The sequence below is a fragment of the Ammospiza nelsoni genome, chromosome 1 (genome assembly GCF_027579445.1).
Source record: "Ammospiza nelsoni isolate bAmmNel1 chromosome 1, bAmmNel1.pri, whole genome shotgun sequence".
Lineage (NCBI taxonomy): Eukaryota > Metazoa > Chordata > Aves > Passeriformes > Passerellidae > Ammospiza > Ammospiza nelsoni.
In genome coordinates, this window is record NC_080633.1 from 24,151,024 (window position 1) to 24,163,021 (window position 11,998).

General features: G+C 43.5%; 2 protein-coding genes across 4 annotated transcripts; one reads left to right on the forward strand and one right to left on the reverse strand.

Moving 5' to 3' along the window:
- Positions 1–162: 162 nt before the first annotated feature.
- On the forward strand, positions 163–6,337 carry RBM48 (RNA binding motif protein 48). Of its 3 annotated transcripts, XM_059466814.1 has the most exons (7): positions 163–281; positions 1,402–1,630; positions 1,742–1,844; positions 2,089–2,279; positions 2,411–2,556; positions 4,629–5,164; positions 6,147–6,337. In XM_059466814.1, the coding sequence occupies exons 2-7, from the start codon at positions 1,581–1,583 to the stop codon at positions 6,228–6,230; spliced, it is 1,110 nt and encodes a 369-aa protein (XP_059322797.1). In that variant the 5' UTR covers positions 163–281; positions 1,402–1,580; the 3' UTR covers positions 6,231–6,337. The 3 variants fall into 3 exon arrangements, with proteins under 3 accessions (XP_059322797.1, XP_059322805.1, XP_059322788.1); XM_059466822.1 differs by lacking the exons at positions 1,402–1,630; positions 1,742–1,844 and having other exon boundaries at positions 165–281; XM_059466805.1 differs by lacking the exons at positions 163–281; positions 1,402–1,630; positions 1,742–1,844 and having other exon boundaries at positions 1,876–2,279.
- A 157-nt stretch (positions 6,338–6,494) lies between these two features.
- CLXN (calaxin) lies at positions 6,495–11,901 on the reverse strand. Its single transcript, XM_059466832.1, has 6 exons — positions 11,344–11,901; positions 10,959–11,114; positions 9,407–9,511; positions 8,281–8,432; positions 7,368–7,472; positions 6,495–6,702 (listed from the first exon to the last, which is right to left on the reverse strand). Exons 1-6 carry the CDS (start codon positions 11,540–11,542, stop codon positions 6,652–6,654), a joined length of 768 nt encoding a protein of 255 aa, XP_059322815.1. The 5' UTR covers positions 11,543–11,901; the 3' UTR covers positions 6,495–6,651.
- Between the last annotated feature and the right edge of the window lie 97 nt (positions 11,902–11,998).

Here is an 11,998-nt window from a genome sequence, read left to right on the forward strand (position 1 = left end):
TCCTGTCACCCCCGGGCCAGTGGTACAACCCAGTGCGGCCCAATGCGGGCGCGGCATTTCCCCGCTGCCCGCCTCTGATTGGCTCCTTGGCTGCGGACCGCGGCTCCTCCTCTCCGCAGCACGGAGCGATCCAATGGGGGCTGCGCGGCGCGGGGGGCGATGGGAAGATGGCGGCCGGCAGCAGCGGTGGCCCGGGCGCTCCGTGCCGGCACCACGCGCAGCTGGGAGCTTGCGAGTCGCGCGCCAAGTACCGCGAGGGGTGGCGGCCGCGCGCCGTGAAGGTGCTGAGGGGAGAGGGGAGCGGTGTCGGGCGGAGCCGCTGCGGGTGAGGGGCTGGGGGCGGCCGGGCCCGCGCTGGGGTCCCCGGAAGGGAGGGAGAGAGAGAGAGAGAGAGAGAGAGAGGGGCCCTGGGCCTCGCCTGCTGCGCGGCAGGAGCTTCTCGATACTGCAGCGGAACTGCGAGATTGAGGTGTCTCTGTGTGCGCTCAGTGTACAGCGAGCTGTAGCGGCACCTTTAAGGGCTGGCGTGAGAAAGGAAGCCCTTGGTTTGGAAAAGACCTTTAAGATCACGAAGTCCAACCCTCATCTGTTTCCAGCCTCTTGTCAGGGAGTTGCAGAGAGCGATAAGGACTCCCTGAACCACCTTTCCAAGCACAGCCCTTGCAGCTCGCTGAGCTGCTCCTCAGCAGATCTGTGACCCTCCACCAGCTCCGCTGCCCTTCCCTGGACATGCTCTGGAATCTCCGTGTCTTGGAGAGAGGCCCTGAGCTGAACCCTGCATTTGAGGTGTGGTCTCACCAGGGCCGGAACAAGGGTTACTGCGTGCCCACCACATCTCTTTCACTGCCACCACCTTCCCGTAAAATGTCAAACCCTCCATACTTCATGAAGTCTCAAAGTCTTCATAAAGTTCTTTTATTCTTCCAAGTGCACACGGTGGGGCAGTGGACAGAGAGTCTGTGCATCCGCAGAGTTCTGGCCAGCACAGGCATCTGCCCATCATTGGGCACTGGAGGATACATGCAGGAGAAACAGTATGGATGTCCCAAGTGTGGAAAAAACCTTATTTGAATCTTTTCTTCTTGGACAAGAAAGAGGTAGAAGGACAAACCTTCCAAAAAAAACCAACAAAAAATTGCACAGTGAAAGAATCAGGTTCCTTCAATCCCTTGTTCCCAAAAGAATGTAGCTGGGAGTGTGCTGCTGCCACAAGAAAACTTATGTGACCTGCCTGTGAAGACTTTTTTATAGCGGAAGTTTGAGAGTTGATTTCCCAAGCAGTTTCTGCTTTGTCCAGAATATGTTTTTTTAAGAAGTATGTGTAACTTATGCAGTCTAAATGTTTGTGGCTTGGGTTGTTATTTTTTTAACAAACTCAGAATAAATTTCCTTTCATCTCAGGGATGAGCTGCCTGGCTGCCTAATGTACATAGTGAGCCATTAGAGTCTGTTATGTGACAGTCACTACACAAAGCAGAAGAGAATGGTTGATTTGGTTTTTAATCTGCTGGAAGAAGACCTTGTTTCTCTCAGCATCCGGATTTTATCTGTGTCATAAAAATGTATGCTGTTGGATCACCATGGCAAGGAGACAGCTCTGCACACACAGGATTTGCCCCAGGGAATTGTGGTAATTGTTTTTTAACTCCCTGTGTGGAAAAAAGCAGTTTTCCTCACCTGCACAACTTCTTTGCCAGTGAAGAAGACTGATTTTTCATGTTTTTTTTCTGTATTTTGGCAGTACCTCCTATGAACTGGTTACTAGTACATCTTGCATGGAAGTTGGCCAGAGGCATAAGAGATTTTACTCAGCAGTTGGCAGTAGTACTCTTACCTTGTGCAAGGTAAAAAGCCAAGTCTCATCTGTGTTTTACTATGCATGAGAGGCACAAGTTCAGCTCTTGCTCAGTGATGAAGAGGTCCCAAATAACCATGCATTTTACTGCCCTGCAAAACAGAGTACACAGGGGTTTTCAGCATCCTGAGAGGATTTGCAGAAAAACAGAAAACATGGAGAAAATGCCTGCCTTTTGCAATAAAGCAAGAGTGGGAATGTTTTTGAATAGTTTTTGTTTTTGTTTTTTTCAGGTTTACACTATCAACTTGGAATCTCGCTATATACTGGTACAAGGAGTTCCTGCATTAGGTGTTATGAAGGAATTAGTGGAACAATTTGCATTATATGGTGCCATTGAGGAATATCATGCTCTAGATGAATATCCAGCAGAGCAGTTTACTGAAGTGTACCTTATAAAATTCAAAAAACTGCAATGTGCAAGGTATTGGACAGGGCAATATCTGCCTCTTGCCGTCTTAATCTTTTACACCTTCTGTACTTGGCAATGTGTTAAGTTTCTAGAGAGTTGGAGTAAAATCCTCAGTTTTGTTGACAGACTTTAATTCCCTTCAGGGTGGCCAAGAAAAAAATGGATGAACGAAGTTTCTTCGGTAGTTTGCTGCACGTGTGCTATGCTCCAGAATTTGAAACAGTCCAAGAAACCAGAGAGAAGTTGCAGGATAGAAGAAAGTATATAGCAAAAGCAACAAATCAAAGAGGTTTGTGGTTAAATTTCCTCTAGAATCCTGACTAAATTTCCTGTAAATTTTTAATGTTCTTCAGGACTGGGTGGGGTTTTGGCTAAAGTGCCCATTAAAGGAAACACTTTTTACCTACCTCTTTTAAAGCTGCTATAGTGTGTTGATAGTCGCCAGATGCCAGGCACCCACCAAAGCTGCTCACTCATTGCCCTCCACAAACTGGACAGAGGAGAGAAAATTGAACAAACAAAAAAAGGCTCATGGCTTCAGATAAGGACCAGGAGAGAGATCGCTCATCAAATACCATCAAGGCAAAACAGGCTCTACTTGGAGACATAAAGTGAATTTATTACTAACAAAATCAGAGCAGGATAATGAGAAGTAAAATAAGCCCTCATAAACACCTTCCTCCCTTCTCAGCTCTACCCCCTATCCCAGCAGTGCAAGGGGACAGGGAATGGGGGTTGTGGTCAGTTCATGACCCATGGCTTCTGCTGCTGCTCAAGGAGAGGAGTCGTTCCCCTGCTGCACCGTGGGGTGGCACAGGAGACAGTTCTCTGTGAACCTCTCCAACGTGAGCTCATCTCATGAGCAGCACAACTCCCTGTGACTGCTGCAGTGTGAGTCCATCCCACGGGAACAGCTCCCTGGGACTGCTGCAGTGTGAGTCCATCCCATGGGAACAGCTCCCTGTGCTGCTGCAGTGTGAGTCCATCCCACGGGAACAGCTCCCTGTGCTGCTGCAGTGTGAGTCCATCCCACGGGAACAGCCCTCCCAGGCTGCTGCACTGTGGGTCACTCCTCCACGGGGTGCAGCCCTTCAAGGACAGGCTGCTCCAGCCTGGGAGCAGGGCCCCTCTCCAGGGTCTCCACAGGATCACAGCCTCCTCCCAGGCATCCCCGTGCTCCTCCTGGGGCTCCTGCAGAGGCTGTGGTGGATCCCTGCATCCCCGCGGCCTCCATGGGCTGCAGGGCCCGGCTGCTGCCCCCGGCCTGCCCCACGGCCTGAGGGGAATCTCGGCCCCGGCGCCTGGAGCAGCTCCGGCCCCTCCTGCGCTGCCCTCGGGCTCTGCAGGGCTGCTCCTCTCACGTTCTCGCTCTGCTCTTCTCTGGCCGTAGTCACAACCGGGCAACCACTGCTTGTTTATTTTCCTCCTTAAATCTGTTACCACAGAGGTGTTGCCACCATTTCTAATCGGCCTGGCCTTGCCCAGCAGCACATCCATCTTTGGAGCCACCAGGGATTGGCTCTACCAGACATGGTGAAAGATTCTGGCAGCTTCTCAAAAAAGCCAACTCTGTAGCCCCCACTACAAAAAACCAGGCCATGCAAACCCAATACAGATGCATTTTAAGTATGTTTACAGGGAGACATCTCTCAGTATGTAGAGAACTATATCTTTTTCAAAGTAATTTTTTGGCTTTGATTAAGACTAAAATAATGAAATTATTAAGTTTTAAGTATTTCCTTCACTTTGTTTTCTTTCAAAATGTTACCAGAAATTTAAAGCACTGGCAGGAAATTTGGGATTTCACCCTTGTTCCAGCCTCCTCAGGCATGCCAAAGGGACAGTTTTGGATTCAATATGACTATACCAAAACCTTCAAAAAAATTTATCCAGCCCACATCTTTGCACTGGGGAAATGTTACGAATGGACTGTGTTTAGAAAGGCTCCTGCACCACAGAGTTCCCAGTCAGCACTGAAGGCTGGGCAAGCTGAAGAATAAGCAAATTGCTGAGCACAAGCTTCTCCTTTCTTGTGCTCACATACTTGGGTATCATTATTCATTGTCTGATGATTTCTAAAAGGAGTAAACCCACTGATTTTTAACATCAAAACACCTGGGTTTTTTAAATGCTATAAACCAGCAAAGGCACTAGACTGGAAAACTGGTTTGAAAGTTGAATTTGTTATATTTGAAGCTTAAAAATAATCACAGAAAGGTAGTTGGGAATTAAATATCACTGATATTGGAATTAAATATCACTGGTATTGTTTCTGCATTTATATCAAACGTTTTGTTCTTGGGTGTTAGAACTAATAATTACATGAAATAGTGAAGGTGCTTCTTTTTTGTTGTTTTAAAGATTGCTTTATGTTAAAGAAAGTAGAAGGCCCTAAGAAGACAGCCTCAAATAACTCTGAGCATGACTGTCCATGGAGTACATCAGGATCAAGTATAGCCAGTAACTGGGATCCATCCTGCTTTACAAGTTCTCCTGGGGTACCCCACAACACAGCATATCCAGCTGGGAATCAGAATCAGAGCCTGTTAACACCTCCACACTATGCTCACAATTGTGCTGAAATTTCTGGGTACATTGATCAAAACACATCTTTAACTCCAAGTGTCCATCCAGGAGTGTGCACTCCACCAGCTTCCTCAGTGCAGCACAGAAAGGTTCCAGCTTGCAATGGAATTGACAGGTTTATGCCTCGTACAACTCACCTGCAAGAACGTAAGAGGAAGAGAGAAGAAGGTAACAAGTTTTCCCTCCTTGGAACAAGTGAGGACAATACTGAAGTTGTTATTGGTCCACAACTACCAGAAATACCTAAAGTGGATATGGATGATGAGTCTTTGAATACTTCAGCTACATTAATTCGAAATAAACTGAAAGAGGTATGGGTTCTTAAAGCTCTGATAGTTCAAACATAGGTGCTTGTTATACATAAAAATAGTGACTATCTGATAGCTTTATTCAGCATTTACTCATTATCAGTTTATCTGCCACTTAAAGCTAGTGCTCTTACTATTTACCTTCTCCACAATCTAGAATATTGCAGGCAATTCCACTCCAGACCTCTTACACTACACTTGAGAAAGTGTAAATGTCAGTGCATGTTCTTATGTGATTTTTCGTAAACCACTTTTTTTTTCCCATGTGAAAGCATGATAATTTTGCAGGAAGTCCTCCTCACTCCAGTGTGCTACTTGTATCTGGTTTCTGAAAGGAAAAGAATGGAAGTCAGAGTTCAATGTAATGTTGCTCCAACATTTCTTATGCCATTAAAAGCTGTACAGAATCATTAATTCCATGCTGAGGAGCACGTGTTAAGCTATGTACCCTTTTATGGAGAATATTAATCAATTAGCAGGTCAGACATTCCTGATACAACATTTCATTAAGATATGAAAATGCTCCCTTGACTGACTAGATTGATTTGAAAGTGTGTGTCTAATAAGTAAGCACCCTTTATATTAAATACCTTCCTCAAATACATGTCAAAATGCATGTTTCTGCTTTTCCTTTGATTCCTGAAATACCTGAGTTTATAAAGCACATTAAACCTTGCGTAAAAACACCTGGTAGGAAGAAGGGAGATGACATATGTAATACTGTATCACTGACTATCTGAAATCAGTTTGTGTAGTTAAATACAAAAATGGTAGTGCTGAATCTTGTAAGTTTCACATCTCTTGTGTTTAATGTTGCCTTTGGTGTTACTTTCTTCCTCTAGTCAGCAGGAAAATTCAATACAAGTGTGATGATAGTAATAAATGGCTCCCAATACTCAAATCTTGGAGATGTGGCCTTACTCTAAAATGAGCATTAAAAAAGTAATGGTTACAGGTTACTAAATTTTTTTCCCCTCCAATTTAGGTAGCAGATTCTGTTTCAACATCCGTGAAAAAGCCAGAGAGCAGCTCGGCCAAACCAGTTGTAAAGCAGAGAAGACGAATATAGATACTGCTGGCAGCATCTTCCAACGGTCCTTTTGTAAAAAATATAGTTTAAAATATGTATTTTTTATTTAAAAAATAAAACTTTCTTTATACTGTGTTTCCCAGTGATTCCCTGTTTAAAATGGTGTCATTTTGTTACTTGGAATGAAGAAACCAATGTACTGTACTATTGTTGCAGTGTTGTCCTGCGTACCTTATATTGTAAAATATTTTATAATATGAACAGAATATATGAATATAACAGAAGAACTCTATTTAGCCAGAGTAACAGAAGTAAATTCATTTATTCAACAGCTTTAACAGCAAAGGAATACTGAAGCTTAGGAGCAACTTGAAATATGACTGTTTTTACTGTATGACGAAGAGTGGCGAAGACCAAGACCCTTTTTAACAGTATTCAGCAGTGGAGTTACAACTTGGAGTTACTTTTTAGGAATCTCCCGGAAAATTTTCTGTTCAAATGACATAGTGCTCTGTTAAAAAAAAAAAAAAAAAAACCAACAAAAACAAAAACAAAAAAAAAAAAAAAAAAACAAAAAAAAAAAAAACCAAAAAAACAAACAAAAAAAAAAACAAAAACAAAAAACAAAACCAGCAAGTTAATTTTCAGTTAACCAAAGGATTTCTATTTAGTCAGAAAAGGTACTGAACTGAAAGGTATGAACTGAAATGTGTATGCAGTGAAGACCCTCTCTTGCTTTTGAGCTTAGAAAATGTAAATCCATAGCATTAATGGTGTCATCCCTGGCAGCCCAGCCAGAATTCAAAGTTGTAGCTGAAGGAGAAATTAAAATTTTAACTGCTCAGCAGTTGGGGTATATCACCAAGGAATGATCTGGCATGGAGAGCAAGAAGGCCCAGCTGCAGAATGAGATAAACTGGATGAAAACAGGAATGGTAGAGACTGGGATGTCTGTACAGGACTGAAATTTCCCTTAGCGATGAGATTAATATCTGCAGCATTCTGTTGCAACAGCCTGGAGTGGGAGTGCTCAGGGGCCACCTTTGGACAGCAGAACTGGCACTGAGAGGATGAGCCCAATATTGGTCTAAGATAGCCTGACATTCACAGGATTGGTGCAAGTGTCTGTAAGGAATTGGCTTGTGCAGTTTTTTTTTGAACCCAAGTTTAATGTACCTTTAAATCTGGCAAACATGGTCCAAAGGCTTCTAAGAGAAGGTTTTCATCTCTGACTGCTTTTTCAAAGTCCGTAAAAGAAAGCTTGCCATCACGATCATAGTCCTGCAAAAGGAAGGGAACACTTCAGCAGAGGATTATTACTTGTAGTTTTGTTTAACAGATGTTTAAAGAACTTGGATTCTATTTTTAGTTAGATATGCAAACTGGGGGTCATCAGTTTATGCTCAGAAAATATTAGAGTGACTTGCCTCTACCTAAGGCAAAGAGGGTGGGATTGAAAAATTGAAAAGATGGGCTTAAATAAAAGGAATTGGGATGTAACCCCTGGTTTCAAGTGAAAATTTTTGACCACCATGATGGAAGGGGAGAGTATATATCTTGATTTGATTAAAATATTGACAGACAGTCCCTGGCTGCTCTGATATTCTAGATTAAGCACTGTAAGACAAGCTTCACATTAATAACCTTGAGTTTAGCATTCTAATAGAATACATACAAATAAATTGGATAAAGACATTTCATAATCAGTTGATAAAACACAAATGTACTTAAAAATTAAGTTACTGCAGATGCCTGTATTGATAGAATAAATGCAGCTTACACTTTTGAGTTTTCCACTTCTGACTGGGCTTTTGCTTTGACTGTGCATGCACAGATGTATATGTACATACACACATGCTAGTTTATACATAAACTTTATAGTACATTCATGTACTAAATTAATGATTTCATATGAGATTACTGGGCTGGGACTTATTAGACCTGGATTATATTTCTGGCTTTCCTCGGGAGACTTGCAGAATCCCACTGTAAGTAAGACACCTTATTTTGTTACCTCATGGAAAGGTTTTAAGTATCGGTTAGTGAATGTTTGAAAGACTCTCAAGTATCACAATAAGTAAGTACTTGCCATTTTCTTCAGTGCTATGTCTACCAAGTCCTTAACTACTTCATCAGGCTCTTCATCTCCTGGTTGTATGAGAAGGCTGTGTTTCAGCATTTCAAACATTTCCTTTTTCGAAATGTATCCATCACCATTCAGGTCATAAATGGCAAAACAGTCTTTTGAAATACAAATAAGTTTCAAGTTGATTACAAACTACAAACATAGCACTCAAGCTGTTACCTACAGACAAAAATTGTGAACTGTACATTATCAACTGAGCCAAATTTATCGTATATATGCTGAAACATTCCTGGCAAGCACTTGTGACAGACAGCACTGCATCACTATGCACTAGTATCGTCTATGGTGCTTACAGCAGGAATGCCTGTTTTACTGTTTGTGGTTGACTGACACACTGACATACAACCTGGGCACACATCCTAATGCTGTGACACCCCTGACCACTTTCCAGATGAATTTATATAATGCAGTAGAATTGCTAATGCTGCAGCCTAGGAACTATGGAAACAACATGCTGTCATTCTCCTTTTTCTATTGTTTTTTTTTTCACCCCACATGCCCTATTTTTTCCCCTGCTGCTTAAAATTCTAGAGTTCTTGCTATTTTTTCTCCTCCATCTTTCTCTGTCATTACTGTGGAGGCTCTCATTACCATCTTACAGTTTTTCCATCTGTGCTTCCAACCTGAAGAATTGCTGGAGCTAATGCAACTGCTACTGTGTCCCCACTGTGCCAGTAAATGAATGTTGGCACTGGTCTTGCTTGGCTCAAGACTATTAATTAGCCAAAACCACACTAGAGATTTATCTGCTTCTTTCTAATTTTGTGTGTGAATACAAAAACATGTATTTTGTTGAAAATGTATGCTGAAGAATAAACTTTGGTTTAAATGCAAGATTTTTTAAGCAACAAAAAAAGGTGGTGGCTGTGGTAACAGCAGTTTACACAGAAAAAAACTCTCAGAGAAACCATTTCAGAACTCAGTTTCATTGCATTAAACGATACAGAAGAAAAATTTTCCATGACCAAATTCTTTGTAAGAGTAGCTACTAAATTATAACAAAAGCAATGTGTTATTTGTTATTAATTTAATCATTACTACTAAATATTTGCATACAGATCAATCTTACATTTCATCTTCTCTTCCAGTGTCCCCCGAAGTAACGGTGCTAAGCCTTCCACCCATTCCTCCACAGTGATGCGGCCAGTCTTGTCTTTATCAAAAATGATGAACACTAGAAGTGTATCAGACACATTTCAAATGTATATGATAGGGAAACACAAAAAAGCAATGTTCTCTTAAATTCAGTGAAATTATAAATTATCTTTCTTCTTAAGATGTTTGTCTGCTTTCACCAAGGTAAGATTACTATTCTTGACTCTAAGATGTAACAACGAAAGGGATTCTGTCCCTCAGTTTACTGATTCTCCACTCCAGAATCCTGCCTGCTAAGATTTTGTCCAATCTGTAACCTTCCTGACTTAAACAAATACAGGAAGTATGCTTCCATGCAGATGTAAAGCAAATAAATTTAAAATAAGGGATAATTCTGCATAGAGATTAAGATTTAAATTAGTAGTTTTGTCCAGGAAAATCTTGGACAAAGTAATCCTAGAAACAATATATATTAAATCTACAAAGAAAAAGAACCTCTTTTCTGTCATGTAACAAAATATTTTTCTTTTCCATTTTCTAAGCAACTTTCAATCTCACAGCTTCACTATTCATACAGCCTGTAATATAGTAATTCAAAACCAAGGATTTCAAAGCATCCACTAGCATCTGTAATAATTTGTATTTTAGAATATTAATTAGTAGCTTGCCTGAAGGAACATCTCTCCATGCAGAGCCAAGCATTTTTGAATTAGAAGACAATAGGTTTGCTTTTGCAAACTGAAATCAGCTCCTTTTCATGTAAACATTAAAGAATTTTTAAGAATGTGTAAGGTAATATGAAGTATCTTCCAAGACACACCATGCTGCATAAAATTGCAAGAAGTTTTTATTTTATGGCATGTAAGTAGCTCTCCTGCTAGAGACATGGATAAAGTTGAACCAAGGGCTGGCTGTTGGCAGCTCAAGAAAAGAAGGGCAGACTCATGCCGGCTCTGCATACTCCTCTAGACACCTCTGCATCAGAGATCATTCCTTCAACTTTCACAGTGACTCCAAACATGTCCCTTGTTACCAATCTGTGAAATCACTGTATCTTCAAGGGGTTATTTGGCTCATTAACTCTCACCTCCTTGTACTATCTGCCCAGGCCCTTCAATGCTGTTCACAGAGCTTCCATTCCCAGTTACCCGCTGTTATCAGAATGCTTTCCTGGGACTTCCAGGCCTGAGCTTGAGCTGTCACCCAGCAGCGACCGCAGCTCCCACTGGGACCGCCGGAGAAAAGAGGAAAGTGACACTGCCCTCCTCCGTCACACTACACAGGCTGCGACACAAACAGCCACAGGACAGCACAACACCCTCTGGCTGCTCTGCCTCGAACTAGAGCGTGAGCTCTCCAAAACTAAGGGGAAACTGTAACGCATAAAGAAAGAAAAGATGCCATTTTCCCAACAGCTCCTTTGCTGCCCTGGGACGAGACGGCGCTGTTTGGTACGGACGCACTCGTCGGGTCAGCAGCGCCATCCCAACCCCTGCCCGGCGCTCAGCGCTGCGTGCCCGCCTCACCTCGGTCCAGCACCGTGTCATCCGTCATGCCAAAGTAGTTGTACAGCGTGTCTCGGAACACAGTGCGATCGAAGCCGGCCCCGGCAAACTGGCGGCTGGCCTTGGCCACTAGCGTGTCGTAGAGCTTGATCAGACATTCCACTTCGCTTTTGGTAACTGCCCGGTCCAAACACAAGCAAACACAGGTTGTAAGTTAAGCTGGTAAAACACGGGGCAGGCACAGAACACGCCAGGGCCGTGACACCAACAGCACCCCCGGTCCCAACCGCTGTTCCTAAGGGGGCGCCGGGAAGGCGCCTCCCATGGGAGGCGAACAGGGCCACGCAGAATGAGCACGGGAACACCGGGGGGCGACGGGCAGCTCCTGCAGCCCGGGGAGACTCACAGTGCTTGGCGGATCGGGTCAGCGAGTCCACCAGGAGCTTTCTCCCCTTCGGGCTCATGGCGGCTCGGAGCCGCTCCCGCCGCCGCTGCCCTGGCAACGCGGGGGGGCGGCCGCGGCCTGGCGGTGCCGCTGGGCCGCACGGGCGGGTCGGGCATAAACACACACACGGGCACAACAGAGATCGAGTGCTAACACGCATTCAATAAAACTGCAGTCGTAAAAAATAAAAGAAATGCATTTCAAATTTCTAAAAATATTTGTGGGGAAAACCAGCTAAAAGTTATAACATACAATAGTGCTTGTTCATCTGCTGTCAGAAGGCGAAAATACATTAAACCACTCTAACTGCGACATTGCTCGTTTTCTACTTTGTCCCTCTGCTGAAACCTGGAACGTGGGTGTAGGTGCCACCCCAAACCCCCATCACTGTCTCACGACCTCGGCGTGGGCACATGGGAAAAGCTGAAAGGCTGAGAACAGCCTCCACCTTTCCTTCAGGAAAAAGGGCATGCAAGAGCCGACTCAACGTATTTATTAATGTATTGCAAACTGAAGCAGTTCCCTTTCAGTACTAAAGCAGCTTTGTTAGGAACTGACAAAGCCCATAAGCCCCTTAAGTGGCTACACCTCCTTCCCGAGCATGACAGCAGCACTC